The 16,691-nt window shown below is 38.4% G+C and overlaps 1 protein-coding gene across 4 annotated transcripts in view; it reads right to left on the bottom strand.

Annotated features, from left to right (window-relative positions):
* Positions 1-16,691, bottom strand: part of scaf8 (SR-related CTD-associated factor 8) — a 230,080-nt gene that overhangs the window by 88,544 nt on the left and 124,845 nt on the right. For 2 of the 4 annotated variants that reach the window (XR_007248087.2, XR_007248088.2), the window contains exons 16-20: positions 15,950-16,074; positions 14,953-15,103; positions 12,457-12,528; positions 10,708-10,953; positions 7,181-8,423 (exon numbers count right to left, since the gene is read on the bottom strand). Coding sequence is in view for 2 of the 4 variants with exons in the window: in XM_048535919.2 (XP_048391876.1) it covers positions 7,369-8,423; positions 10,708-10,953; positions 12,457-12,528; positions 14,953-15,103; positions 15,950-16,074 (1,649 nt within the window). In the remaining 2 variants the exon portion in view is untranslated. Of the gene's footprint in view, positions 1-6,656; positions 8,424-10,707; positions 10,954-12,456; positions 12,529-14,952; positions 15,104-15,949; positions 16,075-16,691 lie in introns of those variants that run through there. The other 2 variants (XM_048535919.2, XM_048535920.2) reach the window with 1 other exon arrangement.

A 16,691-nucleotide genomic window follows, 5' to 3' on the forward strand; every position in this document is an offset into this window, starting at 1 on the left:
TAGAACAAGTGGCAAATGAGACAGTTGATGTATTAATTTTAACTTGCCAAAGCTCCTTGATTCTGAACAGGTCCGATTAGAATCGTAAGATAGCAAATGTATCTCCTACATTCAAAAAGGGGGGGGCGAGACAACAGGAAATTACAAGGCATTAAGCTTAACATCTATTTGAGATGGTATCTGTAACTATTATTACGGATGTTATCGCATGGCACCCATATACGTTCAAATTAATCAAAGAGTTAACACGATTTTGTGAACAGGAAATTGGACTTCTTTGTGGATGCAGAGGCATCTAGGTGCCTTAGTAAGTGAATTGCAAAAGGCTGGTATGCACGTAAACTAAGTAGTAAGAAAGCCAATGAGAATGTTATCACTTATTGAAAGCGGAATTGAATAGAAACGCAGGGAGGTTAAGCTTCAATGATATAAGGCACTAATGAGACCACATAGAACAATACAGCACAGAACAGGTCCTTTGGCCCTCGATGTTGCGCCGACCTGTGAACTAATCTAAGCCCATCCCCTTACACTACCCCATCATCATCCATATGCTTATACAAGGACTGTTTAAATGCCCCTAATGTGGCTAAGTTGACTACATTGGCAGGCAGGGCGTCCCACATCCTTACCTCTGAGTGAATAACCTGCCTCTGACGTGTCTTAAATCTATCACCCTTCAATTTGTAGCTATGCCCCCTCGTACAAGCTGACGTCATCGTCCTCGGAAAAACTCTCACTGTACACCCTATCTAATCCTCTGATCATCTTGTATGTCGCTATTAAATCCCCTCTTAGCTGCCTTCTCTCCAATGAGAACACATCTGGAGTCCTATGTATAGTACTGGTCACTTTGTTTAAGAAAATGTAAATTGTTTGGTAGTAATTCAGAGAAGGTTTATCAGATTAATATGTGGAATGATTGAGTTGTTTTATGAGGAAAGATTGAACAGGTTAGGCTTGTATCTGATGCAATCTAGAAGAGTAACAGTGACCTTGATTGTAAGATCCTGATGCTTCCCCCTATGACAGGATTTAGAACTAGAGGTTATTTACAAATAAAGGGAAATATTTAAAACACGAGGCAATTTTTTTTCCTCTACGAGAATCATTAAGTCTTTAAAACTCTCTTCCTGAAAACGAGGTGGATGGAGAATCTTTAAATACTTGAAAGGTAAAGCAGAATAGATTCATGGTAAGCATGGAGCTGTAAGGTTACTACGGCAGACTGTAATCTGGATTTGAGATTACAAACCAATTAGCCATTTCTTATTAAATGGCAGAGCAGACTCAAGGGATTGATGGCTTACTCTTGTTCTTAGTTCATAGGTCCTCCTGAAAGATAGTGTGAAAGCAGCAGGGGCGAAGAACTACCACTGCCATGGCAGCACTATAACTCCAAGAATAAGGGCAGGACCTTTAGAGGAAACGCAAAGGAAAAACGTGCTCACACAGAGGTAGTGGGAATCTAAAACGTTGCCTGTAAAGGAGGTACAGGCAGAAACCCTCACAACATTTACTAAGTATTCAGATGTGCACTTGTAATGTCAAGTCATACAAGACTGAAGAATGGGATTAGAATAATTAAGATGGTTGTTTTTGACCAGCGCAGGGAGATGAGATAAACTTAAAGGCGTTTCTGTGCTGCAGACCTCTGTCACTAACAACATGAATGTAGAGCTGCAAAGAAGTTCAATGACAGCACAAATGGTCAATGTTAATGAAAGCATTTTCAAATGCCATATTCTACAAACGTATGAGCTTTATTCACCACATGCCTGTCCCTCATCTACAAACAATAACACAAAAGAATGACCTATCAATACAAAAATCAAAGCCATACCTCATCTTCACAGACTTAGCACTGCTACAAGCCTTTATTCTCATCTTACACAATACATACTACCCATACTTACAGGACCAATTAGGCCCATAACTGGAAGATGCAGAGGTTACATGAGTCCTGCTGCAGAGAACTCAGAAGGAGCAGCAAAGGCTGATGCACATCTTTACTGATCCAGTAGTAGGTTTGCTAGAAAAGGTGTTGCCACTGTCAGAAAACAAGGGGGAAATCTGTCTCCGTTTACACAGACGTTACAGCATATCTTTTTCGGTATAGAAATAGTGGCAAAACACTTGTCTACTCTACCCTGTGCAACATTCAATTGCCATTCTCTCATCTGCCACAGTAGTGCAAGTAGTAGCCATCCAATGCATATGCTGATGTGGAAGCTTTATCTGAGGTCACAATATGTCAACTTGTTTGGAGAGTTTTAGTTTCAGCGTCTTGAGAAGTCATGTATCTAGTTTCCCCTTACTAGGTTAGTTAAGGCACCATTTTAAGGGAATGGGAGTGACTAACTGGGACTTGGGTCTGCTGTTCCATCTAGGCCAACAGCAGTTATGTTCCCACCACTGCTAATGCTATTTCTGCTGGCTGTCAACCACAATGAGGTTGTGCAACCTGCTCTATGGATACTGTTAAAGCCTTCTATAACCTTAATTATGGAAAGTCAGTGTGTTCTACCAGACATGCTGCTTTACTGGAGTAGCAATGTGAAGATTTACTAAAATAAATCAAGGAACCATAAATGAAGATCGAAATGAACATATAAATTGCTGAAGCAGGATTACTGGACACAAAACATTAACTGTTTTCTTTCTACAAATTTTGCCGACCTGCTGAGTTTCTCCAGCAATTTATGTTTTGCTGAAGATGCACTAAGCCTGGCAAGGACACCAAAAATACAAGTACTAAGGATTATCAGATAGAGATATAAGGATAATTAGTTGACTTTTGCAGGAATATCGATTGGCATATTGGCCAAAATTGATTTCGAATTGTTGTTTTGCAGTAGCTTCTGTATCAGCATTGTGGTCAACAGGATGGCAAGACGTGTTGCAGAATAGGAGGGGTTTGTGCTTGTACTCAAAGTAACTGCAGTTGTATGTGGCTGTCACCAACAGTTTTGCCAGAAAAACAATGTACTGGCTAACTCTTCCTCTCCATATCCTCAAATTACTTGCTGTATTGCTGATAGCAAGGGCTATGGCCTCATGATAACTCCTTATTCAGACAGTTCAAGCAGTGGAACTGTTGCTTCAACATGCCAATGTTTTGCTCAAAGGCTCACGCTACACGCATGCTGATTATGTGGTTAGATTGCAGAATGGAGTCATGGGCCAGGTCTAAAGCAGACAGTCCTAGTCACCAGCAAGTACTCTTTGATTTGCTGTGGTGTTTGAAATATTGAGGTAAAAGCAGGTTGGTACAGAATTAAGCATTATGATGTGTGCATTGACAACAGACTTGACACCTGAGTGAAGTCACACACTAAAGGTACATACAGTGCCTGGCAATTTTTGCAGGCAATTTACATCCCAACATAGAGATGCAGTGCCAAGGCCAAGTGCCTACAGCTGATGACATGGAGTCCAATGGAAGCGCACCACTGGAGGAAAGCCATAGGCACACTTTACTTGTTTCTCTTTGTTGAGAGTGCAGAATGAACTTCAGTTGCTTGGTATAGAGTGCACCTGTCATCTCTCAGATGTAGCAATGTGCAGCAAACAAGGAGATGACACATATGTTGCATGTTCTAATCTAAAAGGCCAAACAAGAAATGGAGGACTATGGTCATGTGAACATGTGGTATTAGCAAAGTTATTTCCTGGTTGAGTGGGTATATGTGGCAAAATTCTTTGAGGACTTCATTTTGTAAAGCAAAAATGACAGAAACACTTCCCACCTCACCTGACTGCTTCATGCTGGAAGTCCTTAGTCCTTCCTCTTATAACAGCTTTCCCTCATCATTACTGCCTCTGTTCCATGTCCTTCTCATGCTTTAATTCAAAAAGAATTTTAGCAAGAGCACCTCTGACTAAGAACAAGTGGCCCGGCCAGAAAGTTTGCATGCACATTCACTGACTTTTCTATCTTTAGTGGTATCCAATAAATCTTCACCAACTCCTCTATCCACCAGGAATTTCCGCAAACTTGAGCAGAATCAGAATTAATCTGCAAGCTGACAACGATCCCTATAAATACAACTGGAGGAAGGGGGATTCATTTTGCTGCTATATGCAATTTCAGCTGTCTGTGTTAGCTTAGCAAATGACACTGACATCAAATTTGTTAGACGTGAAAGATATAACAACCCACTTGCTGTGTCAACTTCCAGTGTGCTCTCCTCACGTAATCAACCTTCAACAAGTTTCTTTGTGGTATGTGCTGCAACAGAAATGTGCAGGTGGCACGACATCATTTTGTTATCAAAAAGGCACCGATGCGCCAAAACCAAGGAGTCCAATTCTGTAGCACATATCAATTTATACAAAAATTTGGATAATGTTTTGTCTATAGACAAGAGGGTTAAAATAAAGAGATTTTATCAAAATGTCTAAAGTCTGAATTGTGAGTAATGTTATAAAATAATGGATATCTTGGTCATGGCTGAGTAAGAAGTAGCTGCAGCACAGCTGCAATTCTGCACATGATTATTTTTGGTGAATGTTACTGCTTACTGGTACATGTTGTTTAACACACTGTAGTCTTTTTTAAACAATATCCTATGAATTTAATAGCTGAAGTATGCTTTTTGGGTTCACAAGCTCACTCTGTGATCCAATAAGATCATGGCTGAATTCTGCATTAACTCTACTTTTCCAAATTGTGGTAATATACCTGTATTCCCTTCATTTTTATCCGAAACAGTTATTCAAATTCCAACAAAAGTTGTATAGCTGGGTAACCTTGAGGCTCTACAACGTAACCATAAAATACTGAAAAGGACAGTGTGTGATGGTAACATAGATATAGTTCTAAAATAAATTATAAATGCTCAAAATGAAAGTAAAATCAAATACATTTTTCTTCAGATATTGATAAGCCTGCTTTTCTGCTTTAATTTCAGTTTCTTAGCAATTACAATTACTGATTTTTAAAACTCATGCCACAATTATTTCTGAACTTTTATCTACAATAGGTTCTAACATCCATGATGCATATATAGACTTAAAAATCATTATGCTGTAAATAATTAACAGTTTCCATTAGTAATTTTCAGGCACTAACTAAATCGTGAAATTGGACATTTTCTGTTAAGAGCAGTAAGTTATGGGTGTGTGCTGGTGTCTCAAGTTTGGGTGCTGTGATCCAAGGCTGTGGCACCACTGGTCGCCTCTCAATTTCTGGTAGAATACAACTTACTTTCTCCCTGGCACACAGATATTTGAAGTTATGACTTTCCATTCAAGGTATTTCAAAACACCACCCAAAGCTCATCGTTCTTCAATATTTCTTCAAAATAACTTTCTCCTAATGTGTGACAACCCAAACCTGCAAGTTTCTTTTTGCAAAATACAGTAAATGTTATTAATAATTCTCAAATTACATTTGAAAATGTCTCAACTACAGCACTGAATCCCACAGGTTTGCAAATCTATTAGAATTTTGCTTAGAGCACATGAATTCCTGAAGTATTTTTGGGAAATACAGATTTAGGTAAATCAGCTACAAGTTCAGATCCACCAAAAAAACCACCTTAAACTCACACATTAGTACTTACTTACTGAAAATCACTGTAATAACAGTCAACAGTGACCAGCTGTACAATTAAAACCTCAAGCACTCTTATTTATTGAAAATACAACTGTGGAAAACACAAATAGATCTAATTGACAGAACAGTGACCTGTACATATAGATCCAAGGTTCAAAGCAGTAAGTTAAATCAGAAGGCTCGGGCTCCCAAAATTCTGTAGGCATAAATAACTCAATAATACAGGAGGAAGATTAAATTTTACACTGAAACTGGTATAAAATCTGGCTCTATTAGTAGTGTTATGAATACAGACTGATGGTTGACCATTTCATTTTCATGAATCCCTGTGCAATCTTGCCTTTCAATCAACTAGCTGGAAAAGTCACAAGCATTTCTTTTAACAAGAGCAAACAAACTTTTAGGAACTGCGATAGCTAATGCTCCCTAGCATGTTTCAACGTTTTGATGGCTGAAGCACATGAAATTTAGTCAAGCCTACTTCACATTATACTCAATGTGCCCCTGTTCTCTCACACTATTACTCCATCCAGAACACAATCTGGTTTTTTGTCATTCAACTGAAATAAACATTGGTCCTAGCCAACAATTCACTTCCTTTTTGTTCTTAAGGACAAAATAATTTTGGAGATTTTCACTTAAACAGATGATGGCTGCACAGGTCAGATCAGCACTTTCCTCCCACTAGAAGGGTGAATGAAGATCAAGTTTAAAGGCCTGTTTTGTCCTAGCTAATTTTGCATCAGTTGGACCAGCAGATGGAGTGCTTTACAGATGCAAAAATTTCATCTCCATGGAAGGAAAATTTTGAATACCCAATGTGGCCATCTTGCTGGATAATTAGAGTGGTATAGGGAAAATTGCACCAACCCATACTTTTACTTCATAGAAAAATAGGGATGTTGACTTAAAAGGCAATTCCAAAAAAAATCTCAACTGGAACAATACCTAGTTGCTCTGGACTGCTTTCCTCCGTCGCTACTTAATTATTTTCTTTAAGTATTTTCTTTTGTTTTTTCTGATGCCAAATCAAACCACCATTTTTGATGGCACCTTTCCTTTGCAAAAAAAAACAGATGAACTGAAGATCACAACATTATCAAACAAACGTTTTATTAGCATCTAAAAACAGAATGCACCCAACATTCAAATGACTGTTTTTCAGCCGTTACTCACTGCAGTACGAGGGACAAATCACAAACGTTTATTCTGGGATTAACAGAGACCAGACTATAAGAGAATTTAAAATTTTTTTTTACAAAACAGAAACGTATTACAATTTTTTTTTCTACACCTCAGTACTGCACTGCTCACTGCGAATGGGCTAGGCGATTGCTGTCAACAGGATAAAACATGAAACAGTAACTCCTTTTCGTCAAAGCATTAAATTTAAATATTGTAGCAGCTTCAGGGAATGGAAAAATTCAGATTATGCCTTTCTTTCAAGTATTACTATCACCACTTTTATTCCATCCCAGCTGTAACAGCTACGAGTTTACCTATCTTCCATAGGAAGATCAATTTAAAATTTTTTTTTGGCAAGCTATTACATCTTCCTCAAATTAAAAGAAATGTGGGAGTTCTGGCCTCTAAGCATGAAAAAAAAATGTCGTTACCTACCGTGTTCAACTAAAGAACAACAGTCTGTACAGGTCAGTTGTACACATTAACTTCAGTTATTAGAGTGAAAGGATGTACATCGGATTAAATTGTCTCGCAGACAACAGTGACTTTTCTCAAGTTCCAGTCAACCATTTTGTCCACTGCAGATGACCACCTATACAAAATATTGCCATACCGTGTGACAATTATGTCCCCTCAGTATCTGTGTTTTCAGTTACAGGTTGATTTTCTAAGTCATCCTTCTCCACATTTCCATCTGATGGAGATGCAAGGTTCACAGAAACTTCAGAATCATTGTTTGCAAGCTCCTTGTTTGGTGTCTGGCTGTTTGTTTCTGAGAAATCACCATTTACCCGAGGCCTATCATCCGGTTTTTGGTGATCAGTGGTCCCTTGAAAATAGTCAAACCTATGCCGAGGAGGAACCCAGTGATCTTGCTCTCGGTCTCTTCCAAAGCGGTTTCCATTTACATCTCGGCGAAAGCCAAAATCTCGGTCGTCACGATCTCTCTGGCGTTCCCAAGGCCTGCTGCGATCATCAAGATCCCTGTGGACTTCCTGGTCAAAACCCCGGTTCCATACTGGACCGCTTCTTCCATCAAACCTGAAATTTCTTCCACCATATCTTTCATGATCATCGTGAAAACCTTTAGGGCTGCCAAAGGGCACAGCACGACGCTCACGTTCATCAAAATCCCTTGAGCCCCATCTCTGGTCAGGACCAAATCCAAATTGATCCCGTCTTCCATGACTGTCGCTGTTATCCACTGGTGGGAAGCGATAATCTCGATCACCTTCTTGTTGCATGTTTTCTCGCTGAAAAGAATGATCATTTCCAGTAGATCTTCTTTCATCTGCTGCACCTTGGCTTGCATTAGTACTGCTGTCAGAACTGGGGACTGCAGCTCTTGTAAATGCTCCTTCAAGCCTACTGAAAGAACTCACTGGTGGAAAGGGAGCTCTGGACCCTGAGTGAAGAGGTCCGTCAATCGACAATGAAGGGGGCATGTTTGGCTGAGGGGGTATATTCGGCTGAGGGGGCATGTTCGGCTGAGGTGGCATCAGCAATGGAAACCGCTGTCCAGGTGATGGTGGCATCAATCCAGGACGCACATCCAGTGGGAGCACTCCAGGTATCCGTGGTCCAACCATATTTGGAGGTGGCAAATTGGGTAGTCCTGGTGCAGGTGTTGACGGTTGCAATCCCAGAACTGGCCCAGTTGAAACTGTACTTTGAGCTCCTGCAACAGTAAGGACTCACAATAAACATGATGCTTTTGGCCCGGTGTACACAGTAATTTTTTGTGACTACAGCATCCAGATATGCTTTGCTTTGTATATTGCAGTATTAAACTGGCTGCCCATATTTTTTACAGTCCACATCTACATAAGAAAATACATATTAAGAGCAGGAGTAGACCATTGGGCTCCAGCTCATATTCCACCATTTCATAATAGGTGGCAGACCTGATTGTGACCTCAACCACACTTCTCTGTCTATTCCTTATATACACCTTGAAACCCTTGTCCCACAAGAAAAATCATGAAGGGCATGGATACAGTGAACAGTCAAGGTCGTGTCCCCAAGGTAGGGAACGACTAGACAGCACAGATGGAAGTTGAAAGGGGAAAGATTTAACAGGGACCGAAGGGGCAGCTTGTGCACACAGAGAGTGTGTGTGTGTGTGTGTGTGTGTGTGTGTGTGTGTGTGTGTGTGTGTGTGTGAGTGAGTGAGTGAGTGAGTGAGTGAGTGAGTGAGTGAGTGAGTGAGTGAGTGAGTGAGTGAGAGTGTGTGTACGTGTGTGTGTGTGTACGTGTGTGTGTGTGTACGTGTGTGTGTGTGTACGTGTGTGTGTGTGTGTGTGTGTGTGTGTGTGTGTGTGTGTGTGTGTGTGTGTGTGTGTGTGTGTGTACGTGCGCGTGTGCAATGACTGCCAGAAGTGATGTTGGCTTGTACAATGACAACATTTAAAAGGCAGTTGGATAAATATATGAATAGGAAGGGATATTGGCCAAATGCTGGAAAATGGGACTAGATTAATTTAGGATATCTGGTCAGCATGGACAAGTTGGACCAAAAGGGCTGTTTCCATGCTGTACATCTCTCAGATTCTAATTTATCCAACTCAGATTCAAGTAGCCCATGAGCCAGCCTCCACTGCTCTTTGGATAAAACAAATTCCACAGACTAACAACTCAGGGAAAAAAAACCTCATTTTCATCTTAAACAGAAAATCCCTTCACACTAAACAGAGTCCCTTAGTCCTAGTTACTCTCTTAAGGAGGAACGTTCTCTTAGGATTCAAAATGTCAATTCGCCTTAGAATTTTTTATATTTCAAAAAAGACTGTCTCTCATTCTTCTAAACTTTAACGGATAGAGGCCTAACTTTACTCATAAGAAAATTTCACCTCAGAAATGAGTTGAGTGAACTTTTTCAAACAGATTTGAATGTCACTCTTAAGTAAGGAGTACGGTACTATACTACAGATGCGGTTTCACCAACAACCTGCACAATTTTAGCAAAATGTCCCCAAAAATAACAAAATATTTATTTGAGAAATCCTTCATGATTACTATATTATCAACTTATGCAGCTACACTGATGATGCAATAGAATATTGCCTGCTTTTGAAAAAGTTGTTTCCATTTTTAGGAAATATAAATTCTCCATGGGAGCGGCAGATGGGGACCACTTGAGATTGGTTAACTTGCTGACAGAAATGCCAGAATCACTTCATTCCGTCAAATAACACATTGTTAAACAACCAAATGTCACTATCAAGTCACATCGTTTTCCATCTATCTTTTAATCACAATAAAATCCATTTATTGAAGTTGGCATCAATCATGACTATGGTTGAGATAAGGTCGTTGAATTGGGAATCAAATATTACTGAGGAGTCATTAAATATAAATCTACTGAATATCTACTAGCTGATCATGCACCCTATGTATCGAAACATGCACGTAATTCTCTGAATAGCCTAAGAGGAAATGGAGCAACTACAATAGACTACCGTATTTTCCTATAGATGAGTAGCTTTGGATGTACTACATTGATAATGCAGTTCAACTCTATGTCTCATTGGCACGGTTGCTAATCACCCACAAGACAACACTGTCCTGAAATGCCAAAATATAAAAATCGTAACATTTATGTCTCATTATTTTAAGCAAGTGTATACTCTCTATACTATTATAATACTGCAATTACAAACATCTTGTTTAAAGAATAAACCAAATGCATATAAATATGGTGGAAAAAGACAGCCAACAATACACCTAATGAAAGCAAACTGCTCATTTCAAAATTAAAATGAATAAAAGTTGCATTTTCATTTCTTTCTAAATGTCAGACTTAATTTTATGCATATCTATACACCATCACAGCATGTACTTTATACTAAACAGAGTTGCTGTGGATAAGGAAAAAGATTGCAGCAAATATTAACTGTATTAACTGAGATAAATTTGTTTAAATTACTAAGATAGTAAACAAACATTTCAAGAGAACTACATACCTGGTCCAGAAGTTGATGTTGTTTCAGATGTTGACGTTTGGCTGCCTGTGCGTGGTGCCCCTAAGTCATTTGATCCACCTGGACCAGAAGAGAGAGGCTGTGTGCCAATTGGATTAAACATACTCCCTGGTGGAATACTAGGAGTTGGGAGATTGCTGTGCCCAGAGCCTATGTGTGAAAGTAGGTTCCCAAACGGGGAATCCTTTGTACTGTCTTGGGTGTTGGAAAGAGGCGGGCAAACTAGAGCTGCAAAATAATTTTTTTTGCACTATTATTAATTTTAGACAACAAGCTTGAGAATAATCCTCAAACAAAGTCGAGAACAATCTACTTCATATCCACAGTTCAGAGAGTATGCATTCAGGGATGAGAGTGGACGAAGACAAAATGGTCTGAAAATTTGTGAAAAGGAATTATGTAATTATAACACCTTTTATGATCTGTAGTGAATGCAAATGCTTCTAAGCCACTTCTAAAAGGTGGAATTGTTAGACTTCAGGAGGTCAGGGACATTGGTCTTCCTTAGGTTTACCTCTATAACTGGAAAACTCATGGACCAAGGTTGACGCATAAAATCATCAAAATGACCTCAATATTCAATGCAGTTAGTTCATGTAATAAAGGATGCAAGTTTATAACAATATAAGAGCATGGCCTTGTTATACAAATACAAAAAGTGAAGGAAAAGACTACAGCAGTGCTTCACGGGCTATTATCCAACGTGACCCTTCCACCACCATTGTTTCAAGGGAAATTCTTGATGGGCAACAAATGCCAGCTTTGCCACTGTCCGCATCCCATGTAAGAACAAGTATAGTGAAGATATTCAAGAATTAACAAGCTCAGACGCCTGCAAAAACTAAACAATACAGCAGCATAGTAGCATTCAGTATATAATTAATGTCTGCATGTTATACATCAACATATAATACATGTTTAAGTATCAAAATTCTTTTAAGTATTTGTAAAAATATTACTTGATTTAATCACATAGGGTTCAACCAAGTTCTCCAATTCCTTGGTGATGGAAGGCTCAATGAAATCTTTCTCCTCACCGACACACTGTAAACAGCTACTTTCCTCTTTTCACATATGGCCCACTTACGAAAAACTCCTCCCATTCATTCCCCTCTTCCCAATCCATTCAGCACCCAATCTGGCCAACCCCACCCACTCTGCCTGCTAAACTCTACAGAGATTTGGGAGTCTTGCTGCTCCCTACAGTGGCTAAACTGTGCCGGTTGCTCCTCCCATCTCGAGTTCCACTGTTTTCCAAAGCCTGCCGAGAATAAGTTTCTGCTGGTTCTTCCTAATGCTGCCTGCTAAAACCCATGACCCAATCAAGCAGCCAGCAGCAGTTCACACTCCTCCCAGTGAGAGGAGTGGTTACCCTTTCGTGTCTGCTCCTGACCGCAGTACTGGCAAAGATTTCCAGATTTTCAAAAGGTCTCTATTCCCAGCTTCAGCCGTAGCGTAATTGACTGGAATGGCTGAAGGGAGGCGCAGGTAAGACAGAAAAAGAAATTAAATGGCTTGACAACTTCATTAAAAAAGTCATAATTCCACCTAATGAGGAGGATTTCTCATCCCTGATGCATTCACTTGTTACTAATAAACAGTAATCCGTCAGAATTCAAAAACAGTCTTTTAAGTTTATCTTTAATTAACCTTCTGAAAATTAGTGCAATAACAGGCATCAAAAATTGATACATATATAAAGCAACCTTATAAAAGATAAACAATACTCACAGGTTTGTACTGGCGGAATAGAAGGACCAACAACTGGAGGTGGAACAACTGGTGGTGGTGGTGGTAGGTAACCTGTACGTGGGATTAAAAACAGTCCTTCAGTATTGCAAGCTATAATTTATATTGCTTTGCCTAAATCTGAATAAGATTTGTTAGATTAGTTTAATTAAAGTTGTGTACATAATAATATAGGTAAAATTAATATTGTATCCTACATAATTCAATTTGTGCTTATGCAGCAAATAACTGAACCATTTTGTATTTTGTTAAATAGCATTCATCTTTCAAAAAAATTAAGCCAAGACAGGCAGGTACAAATTACTTAACATTTATTCTGCTTGCAATTTACTGTGCCCTACATAATTTTGGGGTCAATTCAGCAACTAGTCACTTATTCCCATCATACTTTTCTTTTACCTTGGTATCTATTAAAGATATACTAAAATATTTCTGTACTCAAAACTAATATTTTAGCACTTGTCTTTTAACCTCCCCCATTTGGAAGTTATTTGCACAGTAACACTCTCTGTACGGGAGGTTTGCTTCCAGCTCCAATAGCATTGATATTTTCTGTTTTAGAGGGCACAACATGTTGGGCGTCAGGTAATGAGAACCGGCAGTTAAACTAACATCCAGCCCAAATTGACAACATGCTTATAATTCTATTTTTTAGTGAACACGAATGAATATGACGACTATCTAGCATAAGATCAGGCTCTTGGTCGATTTAAACTGATACACTTCCTCTTTAACTCATGCTACAATTTAAATCTTATAATAAACATAAATAATCAGCAGCCACATATGTTGTCACAATGGCCTTAACAAATATTAAAACAAAATTGTGAACAATTTATAATTCCCAAACCTTAAACTCTACCTCTACCATCAGCAATCTAAACACCTAAAAACTTTATTGCACAACAAATTGGGAACGGAGCACAATAGATAACTATGAAGAACAGGAAACACTGCAAATACACAGGTCAGTCAGTATCTGTGATATAAGGAAGTTTGGTGTGAGGAAATAAACTTCTCACACAATGAATAGTGAATGCACTTCTTGGAAATGTGGTGGAGGTGGGTTCAACTGAAACATTTAACAGGGAAATAGATGGGTGGTTGAATAGAAATAATGTGCAAGGGTACAGTTAATAGGTAGAAGAATGGCTCTAAGTCACGATGCTCATTAGATAGCTAGGGCAGACCTAATGGCCACCTGTTGTACAGTAAAACAATTGTGATTCCATACTAATTATGACTTATGAAGCATAATCCTTTGACTCCTACACAAAAAGGTAAACACCATATGCTTAAACACCACCAATACTGAAGCTTAAATGTTGTTTTATTTTCGTTTCCTCAGAGCTGACAGATCCACTGTGCTCCTACTACTTTTGATCACATACTACCTTTCTACTTTTACAGCTCATCACACACACGCACAGAGACTCCAGACATTGTCTCTATTCTTCCCTATGTCCATGTCTTTGCTTGGGGCTCACTTGTGTCTTTTCATTAATCATTTTTACACTCTTGTTGTCATATCCAACACTTTCACTTTACTAATAATCTTTTGTGCCAACAAATAATTTTCCATTAGGTAAAGTTCAGGTCATCATACTTTATTTCTGCCTCCTGTAACTGACAGATGTTCTTCTTCACACACCTTCCTATTTAGTTTTTCATTTTGACAGAAGGCTATGCAGCCAAAATGTCTCTTCCTGTCTTCTCTTTTTATCTAGGTGCTGAGTGATCAGTCATGCATTTCAGCTTGTTTTAGTTTTCCTTCAAATTTCCAGCATCTGTAGGGTATTTACTTTCAGCTACTTGACAACCAATATTACTTAGTGTGATGCATACGATCATAAATCTTTTGCATGGTGACCAATTAGTTTAAATGGATCAATGTATTTGTGTAATTCATTACAATACAGAAAACTACATAAGGTACATTCACAATCAAATGTCATATTGCCAGTTTGTTGAGAGGGAATTACATCATAACCTATTATTAAAGATGCCAACTTCGAGTCAAAATTAGCAGAATTCTCTCAAAGATCACACATTAAATGCTATGGGAAAACCTTTGTCTTGCATGCATTATCAGGCTTTTATCAAATTTAACAGCAGCAAGCATTATACGGAAGTAATCAGTGAAAAAAGGAATTTACTGAAGTGGCCCCAAAGATTTTTACAAATAAATTGCAGGGTTATTAGGACATTATTAAAATTTGATAATCAAGTGGCATGGGCAACTGGACTTTCAATGTAAAGTAGCAGCAACATAAGGAGGTGGAGGACTCCTAAAAATCAGCAAATGTTGAACTGTCAATCTCAAAACTAAAGCACTACACTGTTTAGCCATATTAACATTGTGAATAGCCAATGCACAATGATGGAGAAAACAAATCCAAGCAGGCTATAACTGAATTTGTACAAATTTAGTATTTAGAACACTGCACACAGAACAGCCAAAAACTGATTGTTCCATACCAGGTGGTGGTTGCGAAGGATTAAAGCTGTGCCGTAAAAATGGAGGTGGTGGAATGGCTGGGTTGAAGCCTGGAGGAGGTATGGACATCGATACAGGAAAGGCTGGTGGTTGCACCATGCTAATCGCTGAAACAGTTGGAGTCACTGGGATCTGAAAACAAATGATGATTAATTGCATAAAGAGTGGAAGTTCTGAAATTCTGTCCCTAATACATGCACGACTCAAAATTATCAGAAATTCACACATTTAAGAATCGCTGGAACTTATTTTTTGCTAATTGCCTTCAAGAGCTTTCACCACTGGTAGTTTCAATGTACGATCATCATAATGTATGATGTATTTTATTGTGGCAAAAATAAGCTTTACTACAAAGGATATACCAATGTTGTTCGGTCACTATAGAATAAGTTGCTGTATTTTCTGCTTTACAACCGTTGCTAAGTACATCAGATTGCCAAGGCTGTGAAAAATATATAAAAACAATTTTTTTTCTTATAATAAATTACACTATTGCCTTGGGGAAGATGCTCACTTATTTTGAAACATTGAAATCCATCGTAGAAATCCATTCTAGGATGACAAACATGACACAGATGCTGTTGATACTTAACCTGTAATAAGTTTACTCACTCCATGAGGTTTGCAGTACCAATTTCAGCAATTTGCTTCTTTAACGTGTAAGAGGAAACCTGATGTGGCAGATTTCCATGAGGTAAAGTAGGTAATAACCAACGTCAACTCCAACTTTTATGTGAAAAAAATTAATAATTACACTTACAATCAAGGCAATCCCTTTACATACACCTTCATTAACAATAACAAGTAGAACTTAGATTGCAAATTTAGTGAAGTAACAAGGCTTTTCTTGTTCTGGGATAAACTGACATTCTATATTTGCTTGAGTTGCCAAAACAGCTTATACAACTAAAACAGCTGATTTTACAAAAAACAATAAAACAAAAAGTACATTTACTAACTATTAAACAACGCTGTTACCTGAACAGGTAGCATAGTGACAGCTTGTGTGAATGTCTCTCCTTGTGACGTTGGTTGAGTGCTTTCAGTAGTTACAGGTTGGATCACATTCTCTTTTACAGGCTCAGTGTTCCTCGACTCCCACTCTGAAATTTAATGTTAGAATGTTACTATTAAAAATTGGTTCTGGAACATCTTACTACAATTTATCGGGTAAATTTTTATACACAATTTACATTCCTCTTAACTTTTCTGTTGTTTGACTTTTTGTTGCTACTTATTGTTTACAGTCTTAAAAACAGAAAATATTGACATGAGCAAGCACCATATGGAATTTGATGAATAAAGCCTACAGATTTTCACAAATAAATTCTAGGGTTATTGAAGCAATATTCAAGTTTGTTAGTCAACAGACAATTAATTGTTAGGAATGTGCTATCAACACACTTTGAAAATCAGCAAGCAGGGTCACCGTGGATTTATGAAAGGAAAGTTGTGTTTAACAAATCTAGAAGGTTTTCAGAACATAACTGAATTGATAATGGGGTGCCAATGAATACAGTGCACTTGGACTTTCAGAAAGTATTTGATGAAAGACAAATGAGATCGTTGTGCAAAATGAGGAGTCACGAAATTGGTAGTAACTCAAAGATAACGATTGAGGATTGGTTAATGCTTACATGTGTATTCGGAAACTTTGAGTTGACAAGCTATCACTTGTGAACTGCACAGATCTGGACTTGGGCCATAACAGTTTAGAATC

The sequence above is a fragment of the Stegostoma tigrinum genome, chromosome 9 (genome assembly GCF_030684315.1).
Source record: "Stegostoma tigrinum isolate sSteTig4 chromosome 9, sSteTig4.hap1, whole genome shotgun sequence".
Lineage (NCBI taxonomy): Eukaryota > Metazoa > Chordata > Chondrichthyes > Orectolobiformes > Stegostomatidae > Stegostoma > Stegostoma tigrinum.